Source organism: Panthera pardus, unplaced genomic scaffold (assembly GCF_024362965.1).
Source record: "Panthera pardus isolate Hobbes unplaced genomic scaffold, ASM2436296v1 HiC_scaffold_3, whole genome shotgun sequence".
Taxonomy (NCBI): domain Eukaryota; kingdom Metazoa; phylum Chordata; class Mammalia; order Carnivora; family Felidae; genus Panthera; species Panthera pardus.
The window spans coordinates 9107692-9122294 of NW_026526876.1; the positions used below are offsets into that span (position 1 = coordinate 9107692).

At 54.6% G+C, this 14603-nt stretch overlaps 1 protein-coding gene across 4 annotated transcripts in view; it reads right to left on the reverse strand.

The window, feature by feature from the left end:
• NTN1 (netrin 1) overlaps positions 1-14603 on the reverse strand; it is a 191193-nt gene that overhangs the window by 60219 nt on the left and 116371 nt on the right. For all 4 annotated transcript variants that reach the window (XM_053892806.1, XM_053892804.1, XM_053892807.1 and 1 more), the window contains exon 3: positions 7688-7876. In XM_053892806.1, coding sequence (XP_053748781.1) covers positions 7688-7876 — 189 coding nt within the window. The remainder of the gene's footprint in view (positions 1-7687; positions 7877-14603) is intronic.

Consider the following 14603-nt stretch of genomic DNA (forward strand, 5'->3'; position numbering starts at 1 on the left):
ATTTCCCAAAACAAGGTGAGGACTGGCGACCAAAAAGAGAAATGTGAAAGCTGGCTAGGGCTGATGGGGTGTTCCAGAATGGAGGGGACCTGGTACAAGGTGGGAGATCGGCGAGGTGGGTCTCAGGGAGGCCGGGCAGGAGGAGGAGTGAGTGCTGACCCAAGGACAACTGGTGACCAAGTGAGTTCAGGGCTGTGAGGAATGGGAGATGGGGAACAGGGAGGTCCAAAGACACAGTGTCAGAGAGTCCTATGGAAGCAGCTTCCTACCATCACTATCACCCAATCAGGATACAGAACATTCCAACTCTCCCAAGAAGCCCCTCTTGTTCCTCTGTGGTCAGCCCCCCATCCCATCTCCTGGCAACAACAGATCTGTTCTGTCCCTATAGCTTTGCCTTTTCAGAACATTGTATTCTGGGACCACACAGTACGTACAATGTATAGATGTATGGCATGTAGCCTTTGGGACCGGCGTCCTTTACTCAGCCAAATGCACCTGAGCTGTGTTTGTGCTGCTGTGTCGATCAAAAGCCCATTCATTTTCATTGCTGCATAGTATTCCACGGTGTGGATTGCAGGGGTTTACGGGAGACCTATAATTTTGTAAGAAACTGCCAAACTGTTTTGCAGAGTGGCTGTGCCATTTTGAGTTCCCACCAGTATATGAGTTCCAGTCATTACACAGCCTCGCCAATGCTTGGAATTGTCAGTATTTCTTATTTTCGATGTTCTAACAGGTATGTGGTGGTGTCTCAAGGTTTTACTCTGTATCTCCTTAATGACTATGAGGGTTCCCGTATTTAATTACCATCTGCGCATCTCTGTTAAGTACCTGTTCAAGTATTTTGCCCATTTCTAACTGAATGGTCTGTTTTCTTACTGTTGCGTTTTGAGAGTTCTTTACATATTGTGAATCTCGTCCTTTGTCGGATCTGTGATTCGCAAACATTTCCTCTCATCTGTGGCACAAGGAACATTTTAAAAGCTAAGCCAGACATATCACTCAAGTCTCTCCTCTCCTGACTGCTCCACCTCGTGGCTTCCACTGCTCTTGGAATGGGGCCCACCTCCCGTCCACGCTCCCAGGAGCTGGCCCTGCCCTCTGCCTTGGCTCACTTTCTTTCCACCCTGTGTATTTCCTCCATGTGACTCACCACAATCTATAATAATCCGCTACTTACTTTTTCTCATTTGCTTTCCATCAACCTCCCTCCAGAAAGTGAGCTCCAAGGGAATGTGTCTGCCTCAGTCACCTCTGTAACCACCCTGGCTTCTGCATGTAGCAGGTGTTCAGTAAATACTTGCTCAATCAGTGCACAAACTTGGGCCAAATCCCGGCCCCAGCGGGGGACAGCAGGAAAGATAATCCCCTCACATCCTAGATCATCAGCAACCACAGTGTGGAACACCCCCCACTCCTAAATTTTCCATGCTCATGAGGGAGCGAGGATAATTTACATCCACAAAGTGCATCTCAGCTGTCTGCGTCCACCTCCTCCCTAGCTGTGTTTTCCTTTCTCCCAGCAGTTGCTAACAAGGCACAAAAGAATAAATGTTTCAAGTCGCACTACCTCGCCTTTCCCCTGCCACCTTCGGATCAAGGTGCAGACAGCAGGAAGCGAAAGGGGAGCAGAGCCCTCTAATCCCAAGCTGGGTTATTTGACCCTCCGTGATCTAGTTAACCATAGCCTTCCTGCACCTGATTTACAGCCGAGGCAGAAGGCACGGGTCCTACAGATGGTTCCCAGAGAGAGGCTGAGGGGTGTGTGTGTGTGTGTGTGTGTGTGTGTGTGTGTGCGCACAGGCTCAGGGCAGGTGGCCAGGGGCTGGACAGCAGAGTGGGGAGGCGCCGGAGGGCCTGGGTCCTGTGCAGTGGGGTAGTGGGGGCCAGCTGGGGCCTGGCATCCCCCTCCCAGCCCCAGGCCAGTCAGGAGCCCCCAAGAGGCTGCCAGGCCTTCCTCAGTAGCCCTGAGATGTACTTGGGCACACACGCGGCCCGTCTCCACCTCTCCGCAAGCAGCTGCCCGGGACCCATCTCTGCCGTTCAATTCATTTGTCATTTTTGCTCCCAAGGCGTGTCAATCCTTGATGGAGAGTGTGCAACGGCATTGGGGCAAACCCCCGGGGCCCTGCCCAAGTCCTGTGGGAATCGGCCTCCGAGTCCACACCCGGGCCGAGCCCTTCCAGTGAGAGGGGCCGTTCCACTCACTGAACACACTAAGGCAACCTGAGGTTCTCTGCTCTGTGTGCGTGCTGGCAGGGGCAGGGACCCCTAGTTATTCATCTTAACCCCCCCTACCCCGTCGCCTAATGGCTAACAGGTACGGAGCACAGGCCTCGTGCCGGGACCTCCTCTACATCATCTGGTTTCCTCGACATCCCCAAGCAAAATGCTCTCCATCAACTGGGGAAGCTCAGATATGAACGTTTGAGCTTTTCTGCTCAAGAGCAGGGCCTCTGGGGACTCCCCAGGAATGTCCAGGATGGGTGGGCTTCAGAGAGGAGGTGGCTGACAACCGGGGTGCCAGGGAATGAGACACAGAGTAGAGCCTGGAAGGCCCCGCAGGGCACTGTGTGGGCCGGTCCCGGAAGCCACGACTCTCTTCACTTGTAAAGACCCTGGGACCCAACCACCTGCACCCAATTTCCTGGCTCCACCAGCTTTTCCAAGTTCCCGGGCCGCAAACTTCACTGACACAGGACACTGTCCCATTGTTGTGTGTGGGGGGGGGAACCCGTAAAATTTTGAACATTTAAAAAGAGCACGCGGGATGTAGAATGTGGAAGTTGGCTGGGACTCAGAGATCATAAATCTGGACGCGATTTCACAGAGAAGGATACTGAGGTCTAGGGAGGTCACATGACTTGCCTGCCGCTGCAGGCTTTGAACCCGGAGCCAAAGCCAGAGATCGGGATTTCTGACCTCCACGTTCCCCAGGGAACAGGGAGAGGATGCGCCCACAGCGGCCACAGTCGGAGCTGGCTCTTCCATGGGGGATTTTCTCTCTCTCCATGGGTGCTGGGCCATAATAGCACCCTGATAGCACCCACCCCCTCGTGCGGTGGTCTCTGTCCTCTAAGCTGGGAGCTGCTGTGGCCGCCGAGTGCCTTCCTGCCTGAGACAACCATCCTTTCCCCTGCGGTCCCGGCATAACAGACAGGAAAAGGAAAGGTCACAAGGGACCCACAGAAAGAAAGGGCGCTCCCAAGGCTGTTAGGCTTTTGTAGGCTGCACGGACACCGCCTTAGAGTCAGGAAGGAGTATGGGGTCCCAGGCTCCTAGTTGTGCTGTGACTAAACCCTCAAATGATCCAATCTCACACGCGCGTGCGCACACACACAATCTAGCTGTGATAACCAGCTGATCCAATGCCTTCCTCCGGACACAAGCACCATAGGACGCACCAGCTAAGCTCCCAACCTTGCCCGGCAAAATTTAATTTTTTCTTTTTCTTTAAATTTTAAACACAACCCCCTCCCACCCAGTTTTCATCAAGAGAGCCATAAAAAAAAAACACTTGAATTCACTGATAAATCTCTCCTCTCAAAAGAAGAAATCCTGGGGATCCCTGTGAGCGCCTCCTTTCTCAACGCCAGCACAGCCCCCCAACTCCCCCACCTTACTCCTATCCCCCAGCGCTCAGGTCTCATCTGACTCGTTAAATAAACCAGAATCCCCCCAGGGCGGGGTGGGTAGGACTCAGGCGTCAGTATTTTCAAATCTCCAGGTGATTCCAAATTGCAACCAAAGGTGAGAACAAGTTAGAGAGAAATCTACTGAGGGTGCCCTGGAGTGATGGTCGAGAACCGAGGGTAGGAAAGACAAGGGGAGCCGCGCTCATGGTCAGGGAGCCAGAGGGGGTGGGTCGGGGAGCCCACTTCCTCCCCAGGTTCTCGCAGAGCTGAGGGAAGAAACAGGGGGTTGGGGGTGGGGGGCAGCGGCGAGGACCAGCGCGTGCTGCCCCGTGACGGCCCGCATATTCCAAGGACCCGGACACCTTCTTGGTGACCTGCACCGGCCCACGCTGACCGCGGCTTTGAAGGGGGCAGCGCATCCAGCGAAAGAAACCCTGCTGCTCAGCGACGTGGGACTCAAGCCCTTTTGTGCGGGGGCGCTAGATGCACCGGTTAATTTCTTAATTCTCTTCGCGACTCGGTTCGCGGGAGACTCCCGGAACGTCTTTATCCGTCACAGATGGTTCGGGAAGATGATAAATTAATATCGTTTAAATGGAGACACGGCTGGAATGGTTAAAAGGCGGCGTCTTCTCTGCCGGCCCCAAAGAGAAAAGAGCCCCCAAGTCCATAAAGAAGACAAACGATAAACAAAACCGCCTATCTTTTGACAGATTCCAGGATGAGAGTATCTTTCACAAACCATTCTGCGGAGAAAAGGGAGAAATTCATCTCATCTGACTTTGTATAGGACAACAGCCCACGCCAGAATGAGGCCTTCCCAGTGCTGTGAAATTGCACTGAATAGCCGAGAGTGCAGCCGCCTGTTCCCTGGGCATGTTTATTACAGCCCTTTGTATGCACCAGCCCGGCCAGCCAGCCCCGGGCTTGGTTCTAAACCAGGGGAGGGGAGAAAGAACCCAACGAATTTGTTGCTATGTAACTTCCCAAATGGGACGACTGCATAATAACGTTTGGAATCTAATGCCCTTGCTCCAAGCTGTTCTTGTCTGGGTCCAGCCCTGCTCCAACCGATCAAGGTCAGAGCCAGCCAATCATCAGCAGTGCCTGGGTGGCCTCAGCCCCCTGCCTGGGGCTCCTCCCAGGCCCTGGGAAGTCAGGGGTAAAGAGGGCCCCAGTGGCCATTCCCAAGCACCCTCAGGTCAACTGTTGATTGGAGTCAAGAGCCTCTGTCAGTTGTCCCAGTGCCCCCCACCCCCACCCCAGTGCAACGCTTCCAAAACAGAGTGAAAAAGCACAGAACGTGAGGCCACGACGGGGCTCCCCAAGGTGAGCCCCGGGAGGCCGGGGCCTGGCCAGGCTGCACATCTCCAGGACTTGGGAGACTTCAGCAGCCTCTGAGAGCAACCCATCACAGAGCAAAATGCTGGGACCATTTCCTTAAACCGTCCCGCCCTGCAAAGACAAGACGGTGGACAGACTCCGTGGGGTGGGAGTTAGGGAGGGACAGAGAGACTCCTGTCTGAACACCTCAAGGGTACAGTCCCCTGCCAGCGTCTGACCTCCTGCAGCCGGTTCCCCCCAAGAGCTCAGGGTCTCAGTCTGGTGGGAAACGTCCCAAGGGGGAACAGAGGATTCAAAGATTCAGCCCCTCCGTGGAGGGGGAAGGGGAAAGATCAGGAACTTCCGAGAGACGCCTTTTCTCACCGATGAAAAGGCGGGACTTTTCAGGTCACATTCCTCTTGTTCACCAATCAGGGAAGGGATCTTCTTCGCAGCTGTCTTTCCTCCCCAGTCAGGAGGCAGGATCCCTGAAGCCTTGTCTTCTCCTGCAAGTCAGGAGACCCCTTGTCCCACCTCTGCCTGCCTGTCACGTTTCCCTGGCAGGATCCGCAGGCGTCCTTCTGGGCAGAATAGGTTCTTACATTTGTCCTCTTCCTTGGGCTCTTCTCCCAGGGTCCCACCAAACCTGGAGGCAGCTGCTGTCCAAGGCTCAGAGGGAAGACAGAGCCACGAAGGCCAGCCACAGTGCTCGAAATAACGAGACAGGACCACCGGGTGTCTCCACGCCACTTAACCGGAGTGGCAGGGCCCCAGAGGATAATCTGCAGGTTCCCAGGACCCTGTGGCTTCTGGACATCTCACCCTGAGCCACGAGAGGCCACACGTGGCTCTTGCACCTTCCCACATCAAGCGAGCAGAGTGAGAGGAGGCAAGTGGTAAGATGACGGAGGCCCCCGCTCCCAACTGCCTCTGCGGGGGACACAACTTTCCTTCACGAAAGGCAGAAAGAAACTGGCATCACAGTACATAACCACTGCCCTTCGACGCAGAGCTGAGACCTTCTCCACAACGGGCACGGGGCTGTCCACCTGAGTGCCTCCCGGTGATTAAAATTTCCCCCAAGGAATCTATGTCTACCAGTTGTTTCCAAGACTTTGGCTTTGATTTCTGTAAACAAAAGACAATAAGCAAAGGGGCTGGATACCTTCCAACTATGGTCTCAAAACCCAAAGCCCTCTCTCCCTGGTCATGCCTTCCCGCCATGGTAGACGTTTCTGGGGTCCTTCTCCCAGGCCACCTCAGCTGCTACTCAAAGTCTCCTAGGGGAGCCTCACCTTGATTGGCTGTTTTGGGGAGGCGGAAATAGCCCAGCTGCCTTTAGGGGTAAACTTCTCTTGACTACCACTAGAGGCAGCCTTGAGCCCACAGATCTGGAAGGACAGCTTGCTGGTGTCTTGGGAGCCACAGGATTCATCCGTGTTCCTGGGGAACCGAAGGGATTTCTCCTGGAGGAGACAGACCGGGAGGCTGTTTTGTTTTGGAGAAAATTCTCCACAAGCAGGGCCGGCTTCATGGGCCCAGGGCTCACAAGGGCACGTGCTTGGTTAAGGATCTGCTGCTGCTGCTGCCATTTTTTAAATTCTTAGCAATTCCAGAACAAGAAGCCCCGTGGTTTCATTTCGCACTGAGGCCCACAACTCGGGTGATCGGTCCTGCACACAAGTGCCCAACATCTGGCAGACTTCCTGATAAGACGCTCTGGCTTCATCCAAAGGCTAAGCCGTGGCCACTGAGGGGTTTCTCGACCGCAGCTCATCATCTTGAGCCTGACAAGGCTGGGGTCTTGCCCGTGTGGGAGTCTACGCAGGTCCGCGTCAGGACCCCGTCCACGCTGGATGGTGGCCACGAGCCCTCAAGCATAAAGATCTTCTTGGGAAGCCCTGCTCACGGCAAGCTCTGGCCCTAGACCCCAAGTTTTGGGCCCGGACAGCTCAGTTTCCTGGAATTCCCAAAAGCAAACGTGGAGTCGGGGGGTGGAGCGGGGAGGGGGCCACGTCTCCCCACCCCCTATGTCACTAAGTTCCCTGGCATGTCATCAGCTCCTCTGAGTCATCTGTCCATTGCTTTTCTGCGAGGGGAGAAAAACACCTCGCAGAAAGTTAAAACATTCGAGCTCGCCTCCGTGACCGAAAATAGTCTCCGGTCTCCCTTTAACTTCGTGTCCTGAGAAGCAAAGCTATTTGCAGGTGGATTAAATGTTCCTTCGGAGACCCTGCCCCTGAAGCGGGCCGACCTCACCGCGACGGTGACCGTGTGTGTCTGGGCGAGGGCCGGGGGGCCGGGGGGCCGGGGGGAAGGGGGGCGCGCACACATCCAAAGGAATAGGTCCGCGTGGCTTCGGTAAAAGAGGGCCCTTTGTGCCGCCGCCGGTAAGCCTGGCGAACTTGACCCCAGGCCTGTGGTATGCGGCGCACCTGTGCAGCCGGAGGAGCAGCCGGGCGGGGGCGGGGCCGGCACCCTCACCGGGGTCCCACCTCCTTTCTTCTCCTCGGAGCCACTTCTCCATCGCCCCTTTGTTCTGGCTTCCACCTCCGAAGGCCGGGGGCCCGTGTGCGCACGCGTCAGTGCGCGTACGTGTGCGTGCGCGCGCGTGCGCATGCGTGCAGATGACCCGCTCTCTTTCCAGGCAGGTCCGTACCCGGGACCAGGAAACGGAAAAGCAGAGGGAGGGGACTGTGTTCGCGAGGCCCCGGGGCCCTGCCTACCTTTGCAGGCCTTCCGGTGGGTGACGGGCTTGCCCATGTCGCGGTAGTAGCCCTCCTTGCAGTAGTGGCAGTGGCGGCCGGCGGTGTTGTGGCGACAGTTGAGGCAGACGCCCCCGCTCTTGCGCCCCGACAGCTTGTACAGCTCGGTGTTGAAGCGGCAGCGCCGGGCGTGCAGGTTACAGTTACAGGCTGCGGGGAGGCAGGGAGAGGCGTCAGGGCAGAGGCGCGGGAGAGACTGTCCCCAACATCCCCCCACTCCATTGCTGAACCGCAGGGGAGACTGTCCCCAGAATCCCCCCCACTCTAATGCTGAACCATGGGAGAGACTGTCCCCAACATCTCCCGCTCCATTGCTGGGCTGCGGGAGAGACTGTCCCCAGCTTCCCCGGCCAGACCGCAGTCCTTCCGTGGGAGCTTCTCCTTGGCTCCCCTCTTTGCATCCAAAATTGGATCCAGAAGCACCCCCCGGCCACCCAGCAGTACCTGAACCACGGCCGTGGCTCCTGCTTCCTTCTCAAACGGAGTCTGTTCATTTCTACCCAGCAACCTGCAATCCCCAACCCTCCCATCACACATACACACCCCTCAAAGCTGGGAGGTGGAGCTGGCATCCGCCTCATCTCACGCCCCGATCCTGCCTGTTGGGGGGGGGGGGGGAGGCCGAATGATGCCCCTCTGTCCATTTGTATGCAGAAGCGCTAACCCTACACCCGAGAACAGGTCTGTGTTTGGAGATGTGGCCTTTCCAGAGGTGATGACATCAAAATGAGGCCCCGAGGGTGGGCCGTCAGCGAATGCAACGGAGTCCTGATAGGGAGAGGCAGTTTGGACCCACCGGGTGCACATGCACAGGAGAGAGGCCCCAGGAGAAACCAACCCTCTGGACACCTTGACCTTGGACTTGGAGTCTCCGGAACCCTGAGACATGCATGTCTGTTGGTTAAGCACCCAGCCTGAGGTTTTCTGTTAGAGCAGCCAGAGCGGACCCCTGTGTTGCTTCCAGGGCTTTCGGCTCTAGCCAGGCACACTGCCCACTCCCTTGAGCTCCAGCCACCAGGCTGTCCTCTGTCTTGGGCTGCTCTGAGTGCACTGAGGGCTGGGGGGGCCGCTACACTGTCATCCTTCCCGCCTTCCCCTCGGGAAGCTTCGCACGGCCCTGGGCACCCTCTTATCTGCTTTTCCTCCTGCCCAGCCAGTCCCCTGCTTCCCTCTGCCTGCTCCCTGCACACCCCTCAGGACTCAGCACCCTCTCCCCTCTGCTCAGATGTCACTGCCTCCTACTCCTGGCTCCCAAATGCGCATTCCAGCATCCCATGTGGGGCCTCCACTTGGGCCCAGAGGCACCTCCCCCAAACCCATCCCTTCCTCACCACCCCATCCATCGCCCAAGCTGGGCCCTCCAGGCTGCCTCAACACCACGTGCAATTCAGCGGCTCTGAGCTGCAATCTAAGGATGTCCACTGCCAACTGAAAATCTCTCAATGGCCCTGCCGATGTTCCTCTGGGTAAAATCTAAATCAGATGTCACAGCCCTCGGAGCTCCGAATAAGCCGGTCCTGCTTCTCTCCCCACTGTAGCTCTGCTCACCCGCTCTCATTCTTATGTTTCAGCTGTCCCAAATCTTTTTCAGTTTCTAGAGCATTCCATGCACGAGGACCCCTTGCCTGCCCCCTCCGTGACCCTCTTCTCCCCGGGCTCCGCCTCATCTGTCTGCATCCTTCTTATCCTCCAAGCCTTGGCTTCAACGTCTGTCCCTGGCCCATCTTCCCCCCACCCCAACCCCCTGGCATCCAGTGTGGCCCCCTCAGACCACCCCATGATGCCCATGACCTGCTTCTGTAGGCTGGTACCTCCAGGATACTCCAGCTTATGTCTTGCCCACTCTTGCTTCAATACACTTTGCCTGCTTTTGTGCTAAGCATGTTTCAAATCGCATTTTACATAACGTCTAAAGAAATGCGTGGGGCCACTTGATAAACAAAAGCAAAAAAAGAGGAAAAAAATGCACTCAGATTTCCAGCGACCGCTGTTAATGCAGGGGTCTCTCCTTGCAGGCTTGAATTAACCTTTGCTCAGCTGTGGAGCTATTTTATTCTTTCCAATGGACATGGACCATACTGTACATTTCACTTCGTGGCCTATTTTCTCACAATGATGGCCACCATTTAATGCCAGATACAGTTCATCGTGATTTTGAAAGGTTGTCTAATCCTCTCCTGCACGCATATATGTCATTGGCTCCCTGGAATCCCCAATAGGTGCATTTAGAGGCGGGTTTGGTTGTATATTTGTGCCCTGCCCTGATGGCTGCTGTGCAGTGAATTTCTCAAGACAGCACAACCGGGTTAACTTTCGAATCTACATGTTTTTAACTCAGGATCCAAATTGCCCTGAAGAAAGGCTGTCCTAGCTTCCACTCCCTTCCAGCAGGATATGAGAGCTACTATTTCGCCACACCCTTGAAAAAAAAAAATAACAACACGCATTTAGTATCAGAATTCTTTTTTTTTTTAATGTTCGCCAGTTTGTCTGGAAAACACACACACACATGATTTTAATTTGCATGTCTTTGATTCCCAGTAAGGTTGGACATTTCGCCATGTGTTTGTTTTTCTATTTATATTTCTTTTGTGTGTGTGTATGTACATTGCCTGTTCATGCCATTTGCCCAGTTTTCAAATAAGGTGGGGTTGTTTTTTTTTCTTACCACGTCCAGTGCTCTTACATACGATTGATTAAAAACTATGTGTCTTTTCTACCACACAAGTGGCACAAATTTGTACCAGCTTCTTATTCATTTATTACTTTTGTGATTTAAAAAAATTTTGCCTCTTTAATTTGGTCTCTCTGACAGTACACGTTTCTTTAAATGTTCTTGCTAAAGACACGCCCATTAGTCACTCAACTGACAAGAAGAGAAGGATGGGGCTCAAGGGGAGGCATTGTAGGGGCCACAAGGGGGAAAGCCTCAGTTTATGCCTGAGTGTGGAAGCAATCAGAAGGCAAATGAGGCCAGAGAATGATTCCTGAGAGTCTTACCAAGGGTCCCTCAGCCCCTTCAGTGTCTGGGACTGAGCTCAGCCTCACCTGCCCACCAACACAAGGGACCATTGTGCATGTGTATGCATGTCCACTGTCCCTTTGGACTCAGCCAGATGAGGGTGCTGAGGGCTACTCAGAGGGGTTAAGTGACCTACCATTTATTGCACCAAGGCAATAAATGGGGGCCCAGGACCAGAACCTGGGTCTTCTGGCTCTTGGCCCAGCACCTCAGAGGAAAGGACCCACATCACTGGAAGGAACAGCAGGGACTATAGTACAGAATCTGGAGCTTTCCTACTGGCACAGAAGTCAAAGGACCTGGCACCCCTGCCCAGGGACAGGGATCTGGGAAGAGCACCCAGGTCTGGCTTCCTCAAGGCCCTCTCATACTGGGAAAAGCCCCACCAGCAGTATCTTCTGGTCCTTCTTAGAGGCAGATGCTAATCCTGTGTCTTCCTCCATAAAGACAGTGCTAGCTGTCCCCCACTTCCCCAGTGGGGTTGCCTGAACCTCTGAGCCCCTCCAGGGAGCTCAGCAACCCCCCTTCCCCACCCCAAGGGGAGCCCCAGGTGGTATCCGTCTTCCATATGCACCTTACACCAACAAAAGGTTCTTCCCAAACAACCGGTCACACAAAAGAAAACTCAGAGGCCGACATCAAAAGGCAGGGCTCCCCTCCCTCCCACCTCTTGGAGCTGTCAGGGGACATCAAGTGGCAATTGCCCACGCTCAGGCTTCTACAAAGTATTTTACGGCTTGTTTTCTTTTCTCTGTGTTTTATTTTCTCTACACAAATGGAAAAATGCATCAGGCAGAGCGGCCCCCATCTGGGTCCCTCAGCTCCACACAGAGATGTCACCCCACTCCCAGCCAGGCCCTCAGAAAGACACCTTAATCCCTCAGGCCTTCCTGTTTATCTCCTGCCTCTCTTGGAGGCAAAAATATTGGGTATTAGTTTCATTATCAGATTTCAAGGCTTCAAGGGAAGGAAAGGGTAGCTTTGTGAGAACAGAGAGGTCAGCCTGGGGGAGAAGGGGGCAGGGGGGCAGCACAACCTCTGACGAACCTCGGTGAGCCAGGGCCAGGAGCCCTGCAAGGCACTGCATCCTATCCAGGGGTCCCCCAGCCACCCAGAGAGAGCTGGTCTGGTCTAGACCCCAAGTCCCATGCCCTCCTTCAGCTGTCATGTGGGGATCCCCAAGGACACATCACGTGTGGCTGCATTTCAGACCCAGGGGCGTAACACAAAGCAGGAGGTAGGAGCAGGAGTTCACCCCCCCTCCATCTCCGCCTCCTGAAACCTGATGGGGAAAGGGGCCCAAGAGATGGTCCCATCAAAATATCCTCTAAATCCTATTTTAACATATGCCTGTCACCACCATTCCTTAAGCTTTTCCAAACCTGTCCCACCAAGATGGGTTGTCTGATCCCTCATCAACCCCCAGGCCCATTCAGTTCAACACACATTTGAGTGCTCCAACTACATGCCAGGCCCTATGCCATTGGCCATGAGGGAGGCAGGGATGGATGATGCCTCCTCAACTATCCAGGGCTCCCTATCTGACAGAAGGAGGGGGCAGACGAGGGCTCTCGGCAACAAGCTCTCAGATAAAGCGGGACAAATGCTCTGAGTGTGCTGGTTCCTAGAGGACAAGGCAAGTGTTTGCCCTTACATTCTCTAGCCCAGAGCAGATCTCGACATGTTTTCATTGTATAGACAAGAGCGAGCCAAAGTGGGCAAGTCAGAAGGAAGACAGATAATAAATAGCTGAGTGGGTGGTGGATGGATGGATGGATGGATGGATGGGTGGTTGGCTGACTGCATGGATGGATGGATGGATGGATGGATGGATGGATGGATGGCTGAGTGAGTGGGTGGATGGATAGATGGATGGCTGAGTGGGTGGATGGATGGGTGGACGGATGGATGGCTGAGTGAGTGGATGGATGGATGGATGGCTGAGTGAGTGGGTGAATGGATGGATGGACGGATGGATGGCTGAGTGAGTGGGTGGGTGGATGGATGGATGGATGGATGGATGGATGGATGGATGGATGGACACATGGCTGGCTGGCTGGCTGGCTGGATGGATGGATGGATGGATGGCCGAGTGGGTGGATGGATGGATGGACGGACGGACAGACAGATGGATGGACAGATGGACAGATGGATGAGTGGATGGATGGGTGAGCTGGGTGGACTGGTGCATGAGTGGATAGATCAATAGGTGGGTGGGTGAATGGATGAATGGAGAGAAGGGTGGATAAGTGGATGGATGCATGCATGAATGGGCAGACAGGTATGTACGTGGATGGGTGCATGGGTGGATGGATGAATGGGTGCATGGGTAGATAGACAGGACAGATGGAGAACTGTGTGTTCTGCCTGGGCCACATTCTGACAAGACATGGCTTTGTGACATTTGTGACATTTCCTTTATTGTTGCTTTGAGCTACTTAAAACTTGTCTTGCTGCTTTAACTCACCAATTTATCTCCCATCTGCTCAAGTAAGACTCCAGCGCTTTAAGGAGAAAAACCCACATTTAGAATGCCCTCGATTCCTCCCAGAACCCCCAAGGAGGACCTTACAACAGAGACTGAATCTGCATCTACTGGTTTGATGAGTTTACCAAACATGGGTAAACTCTCCCAGAAGACCTTGATAAACTTAACTTCCAGTCCCCCGCCTGGGTTCTCCCAGGCCCAGAAAGGATCCTGAAGACACTGTTAAGCTGTATCCTGGCCCTGTGTCTCAGGGACTCTGGACCTGGGTCCCCCAAACTTCACACGGCTCAGGGGCTCTCTCAATGGAACAGCGAGGCCATTTGACAATGGGCCCCCTCAGAGCTCTGGGCTGGAGCCAGGGGCCCTCCTGTGCCCTCCCAGGACTCTGGATCCCTCTTAATTCTTCCCTCCCTTCCAGGGCAGTTCTCTTAAGAAGGAGACCCCATGTTGTTTCTCTAGCACAATAGAAATCTTAGATTTACATATCCGCAGCTACACTTTCCAAAATAACTGGCCTACGTATGCACTGTCCACAGGCTGGGGGCTTTGTACGCAAGAAAACGCTCCCCAGCCCTTGGTTACCCGCACCCCCGGGTAAGCTCAGCCCTCGGATCTACCACGATCATCAACAAATTTCTACACATCCAGGCCAACAGGGGCAGTGTGGGGCATGATAGGCACCTGCAGGCTGGAGGCGGGTGCTGCTTTCCTCACCAGCTCCTTCGCCAATGTTGTCTGTGACTACTGGGTAGGGACCACGGGACTCAGCAGGTGCAGAGCTGATTGAGTGCCGGGGATACGACAGCAAACAGGACAGAGTCCTGCCCTCAGCATGCTTCTGCCTCCAAGGAGAAGAACGATTGGCTGTCTAGCAACTGCACAGGAGATCAGGAATGTCCAACTGTCCCAAGTGCCGTCAGGACTGACACTCACGCAGGGCATTCTGCTCGGTGGACAGCGCAGGCCCTGAGAACTGGGACACAGACGCCAGGTTCCCACCAGCCAGAGCTGCCCCAACTGCGCCGGGCACAGGGGCCACCTGGGCACCTGTTCAAATGCAGATTCAGCTTCAGGAGGTCTGGGGCCGGCCTGGGAGTCTGCATTCCTGACAGGCTCCCAGGTGCTGCTGCCACGGGTCCGCAGCCCCGTCGCAGGCTAGTGCACGGGCAACGAAAGCGAAAGAAACGGGTTGGAATGTGAGCCGCTCCCTGGAGAGAGAGCTCAAAGGGAGATAAGGGGTAGAGTTTACAGCCGAGAATCCTCTGAGGCAGCAGGCAAAGTTTCAAAAGAAACTACTCTGTAAGCGATTGGTTCAGAACGATGCAAATATTTGAATTATTTTTAAGAGTTTGAGGCAGCTTGTATTT